The sequence below is a fragment of the Alligator sinensis genome, unplaced genomic scaffold, assembly GCF_000455745.1.
Source record: "Alligator sinensis unplaced genomic scaffold, ASM45574v1 scaffold255_1, whole genome shotgun sequence".
In the NCBI taxonomy this organism is placed as follows: Eukaryota; Metazoa; Chordata; order Crocodylia; family Alligatoridae; genus Alligator; species Alligator sinensis.
Genome location: NW_005842270.1, coordinates 1,194,377 through 1,211,668, shown reverse-complemented (window position 1 = coordinate 1,211,668; position 17,292 = coordinate 1,194,377). Strand labels below are relative to the sequence as shown.

Sequence of the window (17,292 nt, the reverse complement as noted above, 5' to 3'; positions counted from 1 at the left end):
AGGTGTGTGGGGACAAGGGGGTCACTCGAGTCTGGGCCCAGCACCCCACAGAGCAGCCCCTCGGCCAACGTGCCACATACCCCTGGACCACTGCTGCGGCTGTGGCATGGGGGACATGGCCCCACTGCCTGGAGGCCAACCTGACCTGAGATGCAGGGAGGTGGAGACGGGTGACAGGCTCAGTGCTGCCAGCCTCCCGGGAAAGGCACTGGTACTCCCCAGCTGGCAGCACGGGAGAGACCTGGACACGCCGTGGCCTTGGCCATGGAGAGCGAGCAGCTTGAGGTCTGCACCCCCCACAGCCAGCCCAGCCCTTGCTGGAGGTGCCAGGAACCATGCCCCCTCCATGCCAGCCCAGAGCCCAGCTGCCTGCACCTGCCCTTGTTCATCCCGACTGCCGGGAGAGCGCGTGCTGAAGAGCCGCTGGCCCTGCCTGGGTTCCCCGCCTGGGCTCTGCTCCGCCGTGCGGGTTCCCAACAAAGGCATGTGTGTCTGACCCGGCTCTGGTTACCGCCGGGCATGGGGCCCCAGGTTCGGCTCCAGCACGGAGGAGCACCGACTGCAAGGGGGACCCAGCTCCCATGGAGGAGCAGGGGGTGCAGCTGGGCACCCCATTGCAGAGCATGGCACCCCACCAACCTGGACAGGCCATTCCCACCCCTGCCATTCGGGCATGCAGGGATTGCTGTGCCTCTCCTCCAGGCACCCAGCCAGCACAGAGGCTGGGCCCTCGCTGGCACCAGCAACATCCAAGCCCTGGGGGCAGAGACCAGGGGAGCTCACAGGGCTGGTGGCACTGGGAAGGGAGCTTTCAGTAGCCAGAACAGAAATACCTGGGCACACCCCCTTAGCACAAAGCAGCGGCACTTTGATGGAGACACCTGTCCACTCCCCACCTCCACAGCAAACACCCGGGGCCTGGGAACAGCAGCCTGGGGCCGCTCTCATGCCACGAGAGATCCCAGCCCCCTGGCATCTGGCTGGCAGGGAGCTGGGAGGGTTGGGGGCTAGATGGGTCCTCCCCATGTATAGCACCCATGTGCCAAGGTGGCGGGGTGCAGCATGTGCCCCCTGTCCTGGGCCACCGAAGAAGGAAGGAATGAGCCCCTCGGTGCTCAGGGCCAAGCTGAGATGCTGCCCCACTGCCAGGGCAGTGCTCCCAGAGGGTGGGCACTGACTGCAGCCTGCAAAGTCTCACGCCCAGAGACACAGCCATGGAAGTGAGCTGGGGGTGCCAAGCCAGCCTGGGGGACCCCTGGCCCCAACATCCAGCCCAGTGGTCCCTGCAGGGGGTGAGAAGCCAGGGTGCCTGAGCTATGGCTGGAGAGACCGGAGCAAGAGAACAGCCCGAGCCCAGCGGTTGCAGCCCCCCACGGGAACAGGGAAGCTTTACGAAGGCTCCCCCATGCAGGGTGCTGACAGCGGGCTCTGGCCAGGCGGTGCAACCCTAGCTAGGGACAGCTGTGCCAGCTGCTGTGCTGGGCCGAGGCTCCCACGCCTCGGTGCCAACAGGAGACAAAGGCTGCAGACCGTGGGCGTCTTGTCGACCTGGGAATGTCCAGTCGTGGGGGGAAGCACCTGCTGCACAACCGGCCTAATCCCAGAGTAGCCCAGGGGGCAGGGAGGGCACGGGGCCAGGAGGCTGCCCGGGGAGCAGGGAGGCAGGGCATCTCAGTACCAGGCAGGGCTGGAGCCGCAACAAGTCCTCTGGGCCTCTCCCACCCTATCCCTTGCCGTGCCCGGCTGGCGAAGCTGGAACGGGCCCAAGTCATGCTGGAAGGGCTCTGCGAGGAGCCAGCACCTTCTCCCCTGGCTGGGCACCCCCAAGACCCCTCCCCAATGCCGGATGGGTCCAGCTGCAGCTCCGGGGGCAGCAGGGTTAATGCTCCCGCTGGCCGGGGGGAGGCCAAGGTGCGGAGCCCCCCCAGCGCGGCTGTCCCTGCCAGCACATTCTGTTCTCAGCACAGCTCACGGCCGGGTCTCCAGCCCCCCCGGCTCAGCCAGCCCCATAATGCCAGGGCCCCCAGAAGAGCTGAGCCCCAGTGCAGGCAGGCAAGCACTTCTGTATGCTTTGCCCCCATCCCCATGCACAGCACCGGCTCCTCCACCTCCCACCTGGTGAGCCCCGGGCTGCGGGGAATTGCACAGCCCTTGGCCCTGGGAGAAGCACCCTGCTGCCCGCAGACAGCCTGGTTTTCCAGGATCACCGCCGGGGTGCGGCGCCAGCTCAGACGCATCCTGGCACTGCCCAGGTTGCTCCCAGGCAGGGCTAACGAGGAGAATGTAGCCCCCTTGGAGGTCTGGGGGGTCCAGGGAGGCCTGGCTGCTCCGCACCTCAGCTCCCGTCACAGGGGAAGGGACAGCAAGGCATGCAAAGCCCACAACGGGGCATGCTGATCTGCACATGGGTCGGGCACAGCTGTGCACAGCTGTGCTGCGCTCTGGGGCCAGGCAGGGAACCCATGCACACGGCCCCTGCATGCCCGGCAGGGACAACTTGGCAGGACCAGCCAAGGGGCTGCAATGGCCAAGGAGCTGCCCAGCCCCAGGGCTCGTGGGCTCCAGAGGCTGCCCGGCGCAGTGCCCAGGGCTCGCCCCGGCCCCACATAATGGGACTCTGTTCCTCGCCTGTTTGCAAGGAGTCCCTATGGCAACCGCGGGGAAACAGGGGCACCGTTCCACCCGCAGCGTGACTCACCTTGGCTCCTACAAGACGGGTGAAGCCGGGGCCAGGCCCTGGCCCAGCCCCCAGTTGCAGCCCCCTGTCCTAGGGCAGCGTGGCCCGGCTCTGAGCCTGGGGCAGGCACCGGTGCAGCCCTAGCAGGACCCTTCCCGAGGCCGGGGCAGGCCAGGGGAATATGGTATGGGCAGGCTCTCCAGGCCGCAGAGACTCACCTGCTCCAGGGGCTCGAGGGATGCCGGCCTACGGACACGGGTGCCCGCCCCATTGAGGGGCCTAAGGCGGCGACACAGACCCAGGCAGATGGCGGAGACCAGCAGGATGCCCACGTCGGGGGCCACCAGGCGCACCGAGTTGGGGATGTCGCCGAGCTCCAGCCTGCGGGGGAGGGTGGGAAGGGGGTGAGATGCCAGTTTGCCTGTCGCAGGACACCTGTCTACACTGCTCCCCAAAGCACTGGTGCAATGCACACCCCATGCCAGGGATGAAGCCATAAGGACAAGGCCATGGACATGTCCGTGTTCCCCATGGGCACAGGGCAGGGGCTTCCAGGGGAGCTCCCAGCTGGGTGCCAGCGCCCAAAGAAGGCATGGCCCAGTATGTGCCACCCTCCTGGAGCTATTCAAGAAGCCTCTGTCCCAGTGGGCCCCAGACCAAGCCCTGACCCCAGAGCATCCCCTCCCCTAGGCTGCAGGCACCCACCCCAACCCCCTGAGCAGACGGCCCCTCACCTGGTGACCCCGACATGCCGGGACAGCGTCTCCCACGTGCTGCCTGCAAGGAAGAAAACAGAGACCAGGTCAGAGGGAGGGTGCAGGGGCAGGGTGCTGCCCAGCCGGGCAGGCAGGGGCAGGGCAGAGCCAGGTCACATCACTCCTGGCACACTTGCCCGTGTGCCCAAGAGAGGCCAAGCCCCGAGGGGCAAAAGTCCCCTCCAGGCAGAAAGGGATGCGCCCATCACGGGGCCCTTAGCCAGCCTTGGCCCTGCACTCCCCAAGGGCAGCTCTCGCCTGCCTGGGGGCTGTCAGCTGGGGGGCCAGCACTGGAAACCCCATCCTGATGGATGGCCTGGCCCACCGAGCAGGTGCCCCCCGCAATGTGGGATGTGGAGGCAGCGCCAGGGCATGCTGACGGGGCTGTGATTGCACCCGGCAGCTGGGGGCTCTCGTCTGCCTGAGCCTGGCCCCGCTCCCACCCATGCTAGTGGGGAGGCTGCGTTGCAACGGCAGCAGAGAGGCCCTGATTGAGGGGTACAGGCTTCTGCCATCTCCCTGCCTGGGTCTTCCCGTTCTCCTCCATTAAAAGACCCCCCAAGCTGGGGACATCAGGGCAAAGAGAAGCAGGGCTCCTCCACCAGCAGCTGCGGGGCAAGGGGGCTGGCACTGGGCACAGGAGCCGGCCCTGCTGGCTTTGCCCCAGGGGTTTGCAGCAGCCAGGCTGCTCCAGCCCAGGCGCGGGGGAGCGGTGTAAGCCAGGCCTGGCGTTACATCAGGGAAATGTTTCCTCCAGCTCTGGCTCCACGGCAAGATGGAGAACGGGCAGCCCCTTGCAGACCGCCCCTTCCCCATGAAAACACGGACGGTGGGCCAGGAGAGTGCAGGGCAAGCAGGGCAGGAGCAGGCCCCCATCCCACCTGGGCTCCCCCACCCCGGCCAGCAAGAGAGTGGTGCATCTGGGGGGCATTTCCTAGGAAGGCAGAGAGCAGCAGAGACCAGGGGCATGGAGCCGAGGGGAAGTGACCCAGCGGCTGCTACCAACACCTGTATCCCCTCCGCACGGGCAGAGGGGGCTGAAGAAACGGGCGGGGGCGATGGACCCCAGGCTCTGACATACTTGTGGATATGATCGTGATGTCACGGAGGGACTCTGATGACCTCATGGCAGAGGCCAGCTAGCAGTGACTGCGTCTCGGGTGGCAGCAAGGGCAGGAGGGGAGCGGGGACCAGGCTGGAGCTGGGCCTGGCACGAGGGGGTGGCACTCTGGGCTGCCAAACCAGGGGGTGCCCCCGCCATACTCACAGTTGTGTCCCAGCAGCTGGCCCAAGCCGGGCACTGTGTAGAGGCATATCTGGAAGACCAGGTGGGCGAGGAGGAAGAGGATGCTGGTGCCTAGGAGAGCTCGCAGGAGGCGCCCGGTGTGACCTAGGAGACAAACCATCCTCTTTGCTGCCTTCACCCTTGTCCACTACACGGGCCCTTCACGGCAGGCAGAGAGAGTGGCATGGGTGGGGGGGTTGCAGCTCATCCCAGGCTCCAATTATCCCAGCACTCAAGGAGCTGCTCAAGCCCTGAGCAGTGGAGCTGGTGAAGTCCATGCTCCCAGCAACAGGCAGTTCACCGCAGCAGCTGAGCCAGCCCTGGGGTGAGATCCCAGCCTCCAGACACCTACTATCCCGCAGGCACCATGTGTCTGGCCAGCACCCCCAGCACATGGGGAAGTGCCCGCAGCCTGCCAGGCAGCCCCTCCATGCCATGAAGGGCTCCACTGTCCCACCTCCAGTGGCCTTCGACAGGGAGCGCAGCCCCAATTAGCCACAGCCCTGCTGCAGTCTGGTTAGAACGTGCACCACACACGCACACGCGTGCCCCCACATGCTTGCCCATGCACACACAGATGCATACATGCAAGGACACGTGTATGCACATACACACTGGTGCGCACATACATGTGCATGAATACATGCATACACATACACGGGTTCACACACACATGGGTGCACACATACACTTGCATGGACCCATGTATATATGCACACACACAGGTGCATGGATTCATGTGTGTACACACACAGGTGCACACACATACACAGACCCATGTATGTACAGTCCACATGGGTGAACACAAACACATGCATGGACCCATGTACGCACACAGCCACAGGTGCACCCATATGCACATGGACCCATGCATGTACACACATGCACACAAACACATCCATGCACACGCACACACACGCGGCAACTTGAAAAGGCAAACCTGCGGGGGTTGATTTGCAAATGATTTGCACATGTAACGCTGGACCCGCACACCCTAGAGCCACAGCCAAAGCAGGCGCTGGAAGCAGAGGAGGCACGTGCCCCTGCCCAGCCGCGGCAGCCCCCAGGAGCTCTGGGCAGCAGGCCGAGGGCCTCCACATGTACGCACACGTATGTATGCATGTATGCGCACACCCAGATGCCTGGAAACAAGAGGGCAATGGGCTGCGAGGAGCAGAGCCTCACAGTACCCCAGCAATGCAGAGAAGGACTGCAACCCCGCCTTCTCACCCCTATTGACAGGGAAACTGAGGCACCGCACCATGCAAGGAGTCCAGGCCTGCCTGGGAGGCCTGGCTGGCCCCCCAGCTCCTGAGGAAGCTGCAGCAGGACCCAGCCTCCCTGCTCGGGGCCTGACCCCGCGCCCGCCCCCCTCCCGCAGCCCACACAAATGAAACCCAGCTGGGCTCCCGCGGCCTGCCAGCGCGGACAGCCCCGCGGTCCAGCCCCGGGCCGAGCCAGCGTGGAATTTTCCAGGCGTGAGCTGCCAGGTGAGGCCACCGCTGACGAATCCCCCCGCGGCCGCCCCCGTCAGACCTTCCACCAGCTGCGCAGCCCCCCGCGCTCGCCGCCGCGGCGCAGCCCACACAAATGAAACCCAGCTGGGCTCCCGCGGCCTGCCAGCGCGGACAGCCCCGCGGTCCAGCCCCGGGCCGAGCCAGCGTGGAATTTTCCAGGCGTGAGCTGCCAGGTGAGGCCACCGCTGACGAATCCCCCCGCGGCCGCCCCCGTCAGACCTTCCACCAGCTGCGCAGCCCCCCGCGCTCGCCGCCGCGGCTCCTCGTGCCAAGGATGCTACGGGCGGAGAGCTCACACTTTCCTTCTTCCCCGTTTTCCTGGAAGCCACAGTGCAGCAGGAGCCCGCTGCGCTGGCACATGAAATATTCAAGGGAGCTTTGAGTAGCCGCCAGCTCCCGGGCTACAGCTTGTCCTGGCTGCAGCAGGCCATGGGCCCCAATCCTGCATGCTGGTGGGAGCACGTTAACACCCCAATGCATCCCCTGCAGGGACCCTCGCCCAAGAGCTCCCCTGCACCAGCAGCAGACAGCAGCAACAGCGAAGCCCATGGGGCTGGTCCCAAATGCCCCACGCAGAGGTCCCGGAGAAGGACAGTGGGGCACCGCACAGCAGAGCCCAGCCTGGCCCCGTGGCCACGGCCCCGCTCTGAGGTTTCCGGCTAATGTGCCTGGGGTTTGGAAGCCGCCATTTCCAAGTGAGGAGCCTATTAATAGATGGGCCGGGCTATAATTAACAGCGGTCCAGCCGCCAGCGAGCCACCGCGCGCCGAGACCCGCGAGCGGCTCAGCCCAGGAGAAACCGCAGAGGAAGGAGCCAGGCACCGCGATCGGACGGCACGCAGCCCCCTCGGCCTAAAAATACCCCCATGAACCCGGCGCCCAGCGTGAGGGCAGCCTGGGCTGGGATCCAGAGGCAGAGGGGGCCCAGCTCGGGACACTGGAGGGCATCAGCCCTGTCCCCAGGCACCAGGATCCATGCTGCCACCCAGCCAGGGCAGCTGAGATACCAGCTCTGGGCTGGACCCAGCCGGGGTGGGGGTGCTGTAGTGTAGACAGGGCTCAGGCACACCTCCTGGCCTGGCCCCTGCAGCTGGGGAATGGGGCCCCTGAGCTTTGCCATGCACGGATATAGCCCTCGTGAAGGTCTGCGTGTCTGAGCCCCACCTCTACGATGGCCAGGGCTTGCCACAGAAATGCTACTAGCCCTGTCCCCCGCCCCGGCTGCCTGGCTCCACTTGTGCTGGACTCACAGAAATCAGAGCCGGGACGGGGACCTGTGCTGCGTCACGTCAGCTCGTTCAGGGGCCAGGGCTGCTCCCTGCCAGCCTCTCTGCAAGGGGAGACTGTTCCCAGGCCTGCTGGAGCCCCAAGGACCCCGTTCCTCCCCCCGATCCCTGCCGTGGGCTCACAGGAGAAGGCAGGCGAGCTCCGGGAAAGGATGTGCCCACTGAGCACCAGTCCAGAGCCTGGAACAGTTCCCGGCTGTGTCAGCAGAAAGGCAGAGGTGAGACGCCCAGCCTGGGATCGGTCACACGAACCGTTGCAGCTGCTGTGCTATGTGTCAAAGCCCCTGCACTGCTGGCAGGGATGGGGGAGTCTCTCTGGGCTTAGCAGAAGGGGTCTGGGCTGCACCTGGGGTTGTAGGGCACACCTGGCTGCATGCAGGTGATGGAGGGGGGTGCTGAGGAGCACAACCCAGGTCTTTCTGGGCTAGAACCCAGGGCCAGGCCTGTGCCTAACCACTGGTCCCCACTGCTCTCATGGGGACTTCAACTGGTCTGCAGCTCACCCCAGACAGGGTGTGCCCCCTGCAGCCCTGCACCAGGCTGGGCTCAGCTCAGGGAATAGCATTCGCCCTGGGCATAGAAAGGGAGCAATGCCGGGCATGTATGCGTCTGGGCAAGGGGCACCTGCTGCAGTCAGGATGCACGGACAGACGGATGGACGGGCCCCGCGCAGGCCTTACCTCGGATGGTGCGCTCAGTGGGTCCCTGGAACCAGGGCAGGAGCAGCAGGTAGAGCAGGTAGACGAGGGACAGGGCGTTGACCCGGAAGAGGCAGGCTGCGGAGAGAGACCAGGGTGAGTTAGCTGGGGGCGCACGGTGCTGCCCGTGCACACACACCCCCTCGATGGACGGTGGGGCTCAGCGAGCATGGGAGGGGGCAATTTCCTGATGCCGCCCCTGCCATCCCCTGATGCCAGGCAGAGGCGGGGCAGTCCCCCTGTGTGCCATAGCCCCTGTACTACAAGCACAGACTCGCCCCAACCTGCTAAGAGGGGAAGCAGCTTGCCCAAAGCCATGGAGGGGGATGAGGGCAGGGCTGAGAACGGGACCTGGTGGAGCCGTCTGCACCGTGGAGCTCAAGAGACCGCATGATGCAGCCATGCTGGAGGCGTGGGGCTGCTACACCCCGGTGCCGGCGCTGGCCAGGCACGCCGGGGCACAGCCCTAGGGGCAAGGTCATGGAGTGGCTGGACCGGGGCTGGGGGAGAGAACAGAGCCAGCCCCAGACCCACAGGGAGAAAGGTGCCACAGGGTATCTAGCGGGGGAAAAGCCATCCTGGGACAGTGCCCGGGCCCGTCACAAAGCAGCTGTGCCTAACAGCTGTGCTGGCCTGCGGCCAGGCCTGGCTCCTGCTTTGGGAACTGTCCTGTGCCACCAGCTCCTAGCAGTGCCAGGGCCCACGCGCTCCGCAGGAGTGCCCGCCTGGCTTCCCTGCCCACAGCCCCAGGCCTCCTGCCTCTGTGCTGCACGGACACCTGGACGGAGAGAGGGGAGATGGATGGACAGAGACACAAATGCAGGGCAGGGCAGGGAGTAGCTAGACCCATTCAACAAGGGAAGACCCCAGCGACCAACCCCACTGCCTGGATTGTCCAGTGCAACTCTGTCTCCCACCGTGCCTGGCATGCCAGGAATGAGCATGCCAGACCCGTGCCAGGCGGGTTTCACTTCCCTGCCTGCAACAGCTGCTGCAGAGAGACCACGAGGAGGGTCCACGGGAGCGAGAAAGCAGGAGAATTTTGCAATCTCAGTTCTGAGAAACGCCCGAGGCGCCCAGCTTGACCCCTTGCCTGCCAGGGTTTCCTCCTCTGACCAGTCAACGGGCACCCGGGGCAGGAAAAGACACAGGGCAGCCAGCTGCGATAATTCCCCGTGCCCCTGCAAAGCCAGGGCAATGCCCCTGGCCTGTCCCTACCCTGCCCAACACGGGGTCCTTCCCAACAGGGTCCCCAGCATCGACCTGGTGCAGCAGAGGGGCAGGGAGGTTGCTTGCCTCAGGACTTCGGCTTATTTTTAGCAAAGGCCAGGGCAACGTGAGCATGGGTTTGTCTCTCCATCCCCCTTGCTGTTTACCAGGCCAGCCAGTTGCTGGCTCAAGGGCAGGGCTGCCGCACCGACACCCCCGCACGTGCCAGCGCTAATTGGGGCAACCACGACAGCAGCCCGGAGCAGCACCGCCGGTTCGACCTGCTGCAAGCGATGCCGGGCCCAGGACACCAGGCGTGTCCAGCTTCCTGCAGGGACATGCCCATGCACGCACACGGAGTGGCGGACCTGCTTTCTCCAGGGGAGGGAGGGACACGGGAGCCAGCGGCTGACCCGGAAATGCCGGGAACCAGCTCCAACTGGGACAAAGCATCCCAGGCCCGGAGCAGGGCGGAGAAAACATACACCAACAGGGCCCCACCCAGCGCCACGCGTGCCATGCTGGGGCGGGGGAGGGAATCGAGGCTCCAGGAGGGGGGCACAGAGGACATGCCAACAGCAGGGCAGGTAGCAAGCAGCAGGCTCAGAGAGGTGGGCATGAAGGGTGGACCTCCAGTGCCCGCCGGGGATGGCATCCAGCATCCAGCATCCAGCTCCCCACCTGTCCTGGGCCCAATCCTGATCCCCAGACCAGGTGGGGGCACACAGGGGTGCTCGGTATCCAGCCTCTCCCCTATAAAGCCTCAGGGTGGCACGTGCCACCCCCTCCTGCACTGTCGTCGGGCTGGGAGCATGAGCTAGGGGCTGGCTCAGGCACCCCCCGGGCGCCGGCCACCCCGAAGGGGGTTGGGTGGGGTTGTCCGTGGGGTGGGGAGGGCCGGCAGCGTCTGGCTCTCCCCGGCAGCACGAACTCCCTGACTGCATGACTGATGCAAGGCATGAGCTCATGGAGCAAATATGCCTGCCCCAGTGCCAGCAGCGCTGCGGAGGGGAGAGCCCTTCCCTGATGCTGCAAGCAGCTCCGGCTCATGCACACACCCCCGCCTCCTCCCACAGATTGGGCACGGCCTCGGCACCCCCACATCCCGGAGCCAGGCAGCCACGGTGTTCTCCTCCGCCCGCAGGGACAAGTCTGTCCCAGAGCAAGCTCCCTCATCACTCCCCAGAGGTGGCTGCATTTTGGAGAGGAGGTGACCGGGCTGCTCCAGGCTCTCAAACACGCAGGGCATGCTAGTCCCAGTTTGCAAAGCTCTGGAGGGGGATAAATGCATTGCAGCTGGGGGGGGGGACACAGAACTAGTCTGCAATCCCTGCCCCCTCCTAGGACAATGCCGGCTCCGGACAGGATGTGGCTCAATCCAGGACATCCCGGGGCAGGGCAGCACAAGCCTGGCTGGCAAAGGGGAGGCTTCGTGCACAGTCCCAGGGCTTTTAGCAGAGCCAAGAGCAGCTCCCACCCCCTCTTGCTAGCAGCTAGGAGGGATACCGAGAGCCCCTGCCCCCAGGACCGAGCAGCCGAGGCAGTGACCCCTGCCCTGCGCAGGCCCTGGAGGATGTTTATAAAGCGGCCGCGGGGAGTCGAGCCAGCTGGACCCCGGCCAGGCTCATGCCGCCCACCCGCAGCTGAGAGCCCAGTGGGGTGGGCGGGGGGGGGACACAGCACCAGCCACACTCGGGCACCCAGGCCTGCGAGGAAATGCATGCCACGGAGCAAGAGGGGCGTCGCAGGGCAGGGGCTTGGGTGAGTCTAGACCAGGTGCCGGAGGTGAGAAGGGCCAGTGAGATGGGGACAAACCAAGGCTTTGGGCAGCCAGAGGCAATGCCATTGCCCTGCAAAGCTGCAGCTGCTCTGAGCAAGCCAGAGGTGCCTGGCGGGGAGGGGAGGGGAAGCAGAGCCCCATCCGTGGGTATCCTCCAGGCAGCACTGTATGGCACCATGGAGGCCAGGAGGGCCCCTGCCTCTTCCTGTGCTCAAGACACCCGGCACGAAGGACCACGGGCTTGTCTCTGCCCGGTCTCTCCCTCCAGCAAGACAGCCCGCCCTGCCATAGCCCAGAGCGGGACCGGACACCCAGCAAAGGGGTGTCAGACCCCAGCCCACAGCCCCCGCGGTGCCACCCTGTGCTGGATGCTGGCGCCAGTCGAGAACAGGTCACGAATGCGGGGCCAGCCGGGTGGCTGGGCCACGGGCCGCGTGCCAGGCTCTTGCACAGTCCTGCGATTGAACTCCAGAACAAGCTGCGTCACGGGGCATCACATGGGCCGGCCGGCTGGGCCGGGAGGGGGATGCTGCATTGTCAGAAGTGGCGCTGGGAACCGGCCGAACAAGTTATGGAGCCAGGAGCCTCCAGTGCCTTGAGAAATGGCCCTGGGGGTGGAGCAGGGAGGGGAAGGGGGGTCAGCATTTCTCACTGGCTCCAGATCCAGCCTGGCCCCAGCTGCGAGGGGACAACGGCAAACCTTTGGCTGCCCCCAGGACCCATGCTCCAGCAGACAGCCACGAGCAGGCATTACATCCCCCTTACCCCCTTGCAACCAGCCCAGCAAGGAGCAAAGTCCTGCTGGTCACAGTGCCGAGCCCCCACATGGGTGCCGCAGGCTCGGGCAGGTGATGGCCGCACTGATGGTGCAGAGAGCGGGGTCAGGCACAGCGCGGGGCTGCATCCTGGCACGGGGCCCAGCCGTGCCCAGTAAGGGAGCCTGGGGCTGTGGCCTCCTCTCACTTGGCCCCGGGGGATTTGGGAGAACGGCGGGGACTGGAGACATCCAGCTTAACCTGCTGCGGCGGCGCCGAGACGGTGACGAGAGTCCAGGCAGCCCCAGCTGCACCCGGGGGCCAGCCTCACCTCGGGGTGGGGGCACTGGCTAGGCTCTTGGCCCCGTGTTGAGGATGGCCGGTCAGCCCTCGCAGCAGCTACCCTGCCAGGACGGTGTCAGCCCTTTCCTGGCAGACAAGGTTCTTTGGGTGAATCTGATAGCTTTTATTAGACCAACTTAAATAGCTGGAAAAATTTTTAAGCGAGCTTTCCGGACATAGGCAGACAAAGAACCTTGTCTGCCTATGTCCTTGCACCAACACGGCTGCAACCTGCACCCTCAGCCTTTTGCTGACCTTGCAGGTAACTAGCGGAGCGGCCGGAGCCGGTCAGCAATGTCGCCCCCACTCACAGCCCAGGTAGAGGTCGGACCCCCTGGGTACTGCTCACCCCTGGGGCTGCGTGTGCATGGGGACACCCGGAGAAGGCACCCCAGGTCGGGTACGGGAGGGCAGCCAGGCCTGGACACCTCCAGGGACTGAAACCTGAACCGGGAACAGGGCTGGCAAGGCGATGGCATCAGTCACCGCCAGCAAGCTGCCCAGAGAGTAGTTCCCAGCTGGAGGCTGGGCTCCGTCCCCCGCTCCAAGAAGCCAGCCCCGCGCTCCGGGAAGGCGCCTGCAGCCGGGTCCAGGGCTCCTGACACCTCTCCTGCCATCTCCTGCATTAACAAGCAGCAGTTTTCATGCATGTATTTCCACAGATCCTCTCCCCCACTTGCCACGTCCTGGGCCTAGATCTGCTCCTGACCACTCCAGCTCCTCTTCCCAACTTGGCCTGGGTTTTCAAGGGAAGGATTCGCAAGACACGTGACATCTCTCCGGAGCCCACAGAGCTGCTTGCAATGCCCTTGCACCCAAGAGACGGATGCTGGCATGCTGGCTCACTGGAGCCAGCACATGCTGCAGCAGACACCACTCTCCCTGCCAGCCCCACGCCTCATGAGAGATGCCAGCTAACCGAAGGAGACGTCCTACACACGGAGAGTGGCGGAGCCGGGGTTTCCGTCGCCTGCTGAGTCACATCGAGAGGCTCGGCAGGGAGCGCAGGAAGCAGACAGCCGCTGCGAGAGGTTTCACAACCACAACAGGCTTTGGGTTGGTCTGAAGCGACCCAACTGCCCAGCCAGGGCTCCGGATGCTTATCTAGGGGACAGCCCTATCTACCGAACTAACCGGTCTCTGGCAGCATCCTGGCTCTCAGGGGGGTCTCCCCGCCGGGCGCTGGACTGGCAAGACCTTGCGTCGCTCACGGAGCCGACACCGCAGCAGCCAGAGGTGGTTCTCAACCCAGGCGGGGTGCCTGGGAGCACTTTCAAGCCGGGCTATGCCACGGCAGCACCGCTAGCGTGCAAACATGACTCCCACGACAAACCCGGAGATTTCCAACAGGAACCTGGGGTCTGTCCGAGTCCTTTGCACCACAAGAAACTGCTCTTGTGCTTTTCTGGAGGCAAAACAAAGAAAAGTGAGAACTAAGAGCTGGCACTTTCCAAGGGGTACTTTCTAGGGTGCCTCCTGCCTAAACAGGTTGAGAAGCACCAGCTAGCACCATGCCAGCAGCCGGAAGTCTGCAAAGGGGCTCATCCCTCCCTCTCAGGCAGGATGAGCTCCAGCAAGCAGGACCCAGCATCACTGCGAAGGGTTAATCCCTGGCTGGGGGCTGGCAGCCCCCAGGCGCTTGGATTCCTGAACGACTTTTCTGTGCAAAGTGAGGAATTGATTGAAGCTGGGCGCTGGCTCGGCCAGCCAGAATGCACCTCGCAAGCCTTCCCCGGGGCTGCTGCTGCGTGTTGGGGGTGGGGAGGAGTGGGGGACATCCCCGGTCCCATCAGCAGCTCCACGTGGCCGGACAGTCCCCGCCAGCATGCGGCTGGGCTGAGTCAGCTCGGAGAGGCGGCTGCTGCAAAGCGAAGCCGCAAGACACAAGTGCAGCTCCTCCCCTGGCATTGCCAAGAGGTCGCAACTCCCCGTGCTGGGTGCCACGTGCTGGCAGGGCAAGGAAGATTCGTCTCGGCGTGCCCCAGCCCCACGCTGGCCTCTGCTCTGGAGGCTTTGCATCGTGGCACAGCCACCCCTCTCAACCACAGCGTGCAAACCACGGCGCTGCAGGCTCCCAGCACAGCAACCCGCTCCCCAAAGGTGCCAGGCTGAGTTTCTAGGACCCAGACCAGGCTGTGCACGGGGCCACGTGCCCACGTACGTGTCCCCAGCACCTCCAATCCATGTCAGGCTGTGAGGCTGAGGCTGGGTGCAGTTAACCCAAGCCAGACACGTCTTGGCTTCACACGCGTTTGTGCGCAGACCGGCATCGGACAACAGAGACAAGCACAAGCCCGACTCACTCCAGCGGCTGCTCCCAGCCGTGGGCAGGAGGCAGCAGGAGTGCTTGGCACACCTGGCAGCCCACCCAGGGCCCTGCTGCTCACCTGTGAGTGCAGGGGCAGCTCAAAATGCCCATATCCCAGCCAGCCCCTCCCCATCTCAGAAGAAAACCCCTCTCGCCCAGCAGAGAAGGGACAAGCAGCATCCCTGGTTCCCGCACAGCCCCGTGCAGCCATGTCTGACCCGGTAGAGCTCAGCCCATAGGGCAGCACCCGGCATGAAGCCCAGACTGGCTGCCTGGAGAGCAATCGTGGGGCATCCCGAGAGGGCGGCGGGGGGGACCGTGTCCCCCAGCAGCGGATGGCCTGGGAGGCAGCACCTGCATTGGAGTGGGATGCATGGATGTGGTGGGATCCTGCTGACATCGGGCACGTGGGTGGGCAGGTGGCTCTACCCGGGACATGGGACACGGCGGCACTGGGCCTTCCCAGCCAACTCTGCCCTGGCAGCATGGTCAGGGTCACAGAGAAGCGGGGCTGGAAGGAGCATTGGCCCAGTCCCCATTGCCAGCCGGGGCTGCAGCCAAGACCCAGTGCCCCTGGAAGAGGCTTTAACAAAACCCTGATGCATGTAGCAGAGAAAGGAGGGGGGAGAGGGGTTCCTCCCAGCCCCACATGGCAGCCAGCAAAGCCCAGTAGCCTGGGAAATCCTCCCAGCAGAGCACAGAGGTCGCAGCACTAGCAGCATCGTCTCCCGAGGCACGAACCAGGGGAAGACAAGCACTCTCAGATGCACGAGGGATGTCCCTCCTGCATCATGTGGGGGGGAGCCCCGGCCAAACAGCAGACCGCAGCCCCCAGAGCCCCTCTGAGCTCTTGTTCCTGCGGCGCGGGCTGGGGCCCGGAGCGGTGCTGAAGCCACGTGGCTTGGCCTGGCTGGACACGTCCCGAATGGGGCAGGTGCTGCACTTGTGAGCGAGCATGAACGCACGAGGCAGGGACAGGATGGGACAGCCGTGCCCTGGCTGCTGCACGGGGTGGGAGCCCTGGCTGCAGCCACGAGCTGGCTTCTGCGGACACTTCCTCAGTGCCCAGAAAGTGCTTGACCCCTCGGACACCGAGGGCAACCAGAGAGCCCCATGGACAAGAGACGTCCTGGACTATTGAGCATGGGATAATGGGTTTCTCCGTGGAACAGACCGCAGCTCCTGTGGCACGAGCCCCAGGCCGAAGGAGTGAGGGTGGCGAGAGCCCTGGTGCCCAGAGATCACAAAGAAGTGGAGCTAGAAGAAAGTCCCGAAGTCACATTAGTGCAACCCCTGCCTGAGGCAGGATCAGCCCTGTCCAAACCACCCCAGACAAACCCATCATCTATGGGTGCACTGGCCGCAGGGGAGCGGGGCAGGCCACAGCCCTTGGTGGGCCAGAGGCCAGGGCACGCAGCAGAGACGCTCCCCCCGGACAGGCTGGGTCTCATCCCATGCAGCTGCTCCATCCAAAAGCCCATTCAATCCCCGGCAGGCTCCAGGCCCTGGACGCAGAGACCGGCTCCCTGGCGCGCCTGCTTCCCCCCTTCCAGGCACTCAACACCCCAGACGCCCCGAGAGCCGGAGCCGCGCTGGCAGCCGGAGCGTGCTGCAGTGACCGTGGTTCCGGGAGCACTCGCGCCAGCTGCCTCATTGATTAGTGCTGGAGCTGATGCAGTCGGCAGCTCCTCAGAGCCCTGCTCTAGCGGTAATTAACAGTGCTCGTTAACCAGGAGGGGTTTCCAGCACACCGGCTTGCAGGGGGGGGCAGTCCTCTGCAGGATGGGGGAGCTCCTTGCTAATAGGGTGCAGCCCCATACATCCAACCCCACTGAGCCCGTCCCTGGGGTCCTGGCGGCCGGGTCCGTGGCACTCTAACCATGGCAGCAGAAGGGTGCTGCACTCGATCTACCCAGGATAGCCAGCAGGCAAGGCCCTTTTGGGAGCCTGGAGGCACAAGGCAGGGTCCCTGCAAGTTCCCTCCATGCGCCTGGGCCTTACTTCCAACCCTGCTGACCATGAGGAGGTATGGAGCCAGGCTAGGATACCGGGTTGCAGGGGTATTGCACCTCCTGCCCCTTTGGGGAGAGTTGCACAGGGAGGAAAGCAGGGCACTGCTGCTTGACACCATGACCTGGAGGCTGAACCACATGGCACTGCCAGCTTCGGCGCTCCCCGGGGCCGCGGGACACTGGTGCTGGGATGCAGCACTGCTGTGTCCAGCTGCAAAGGAGCAGGATGCACCCCTCAGAGCTGGGGCCGGGGGCTGGACAGGGCTGTGCTGTCCCCTCCCTTCCCCCATGCATGCACATCTGTGCCAACACATGCCAGCTGCCCCCATGAAGTACCACTTGCTGGGGAGGAGGACAGACCGCCCGGCCCCCCTCTCTAGGGGCATCCCAGCCCCACTCCCAGCCAGCGAGATCCCTCCAGCTCTGCAGTGATTTCCTGTTCCTGGAAGCACCGTTTCACCCACTGCATCCTGTTTTCATGGAAAATTCATCCCAGTTGTGCATGGCGCCGACGCACATGCATCCGCTGGCGTCCCCAGGGTCCCCACTGGAGGGGACTACCGCTCAGGCCCAGGCTGGCTGCAAGGATTGCAAGCTGGCCACGCCGTCGGGGGGAAGTCCACGCGCTGCAGAAGCCAGGGCTGCGCTGCCGGACCCCTCTGCTGCGC

General features: G+C 64.9%; 1 protein-coding gene and 1 pseudogene across 6 annotated transcripts in view; both read right to left on the bottom strand.

Moving 5' to 3' along the window:
* Nucleotides 1–17,143, bottom strand: part of PIEZO1 (piezo type mechanosensitive ion channel component 1) — a 37,464-nt gene extending 20,321 nt beyond the window's left edge. For 5 of the 6 annotated variants that reach the window (XM_025209160.1, XM_025209162.1, XM_025209164.1 and 2 more), the window contains exons 1-5: nt 17,089–17,143; nt 8,201–8,296; nt 4,700–4,822; nt 3,412–3,454; nt 2,896–3,058 (exon numbers count right to left, since the gene is read on the bottom strand). In XM_025209160.1, the coding sequence (XP_025064945.1) occupies nt 2,896–3,058; nt 3,412–3,454; nt 4,700–4,822; nt 8,201–8,296; nt 17,089–17,143 (480 nt within the window). Of the gene's footprint in view, nt 1–2,895; nt 3,059–3,411; nt 3,455–4,699; nt 4,823–8,200; nt 8,297–13,438; nt 13,470–17,088 lie in introns of those variants that run through there. The other variant, XM_025209163.1, reaches the window with a different exon arrangement.
* Nucleotides 13,753–15,388, bottom strand: LOC112550973 (annotated as a pseudogene).
* Nucleotides 17,144–17,292: the final 149 nt, after the last annotated feature.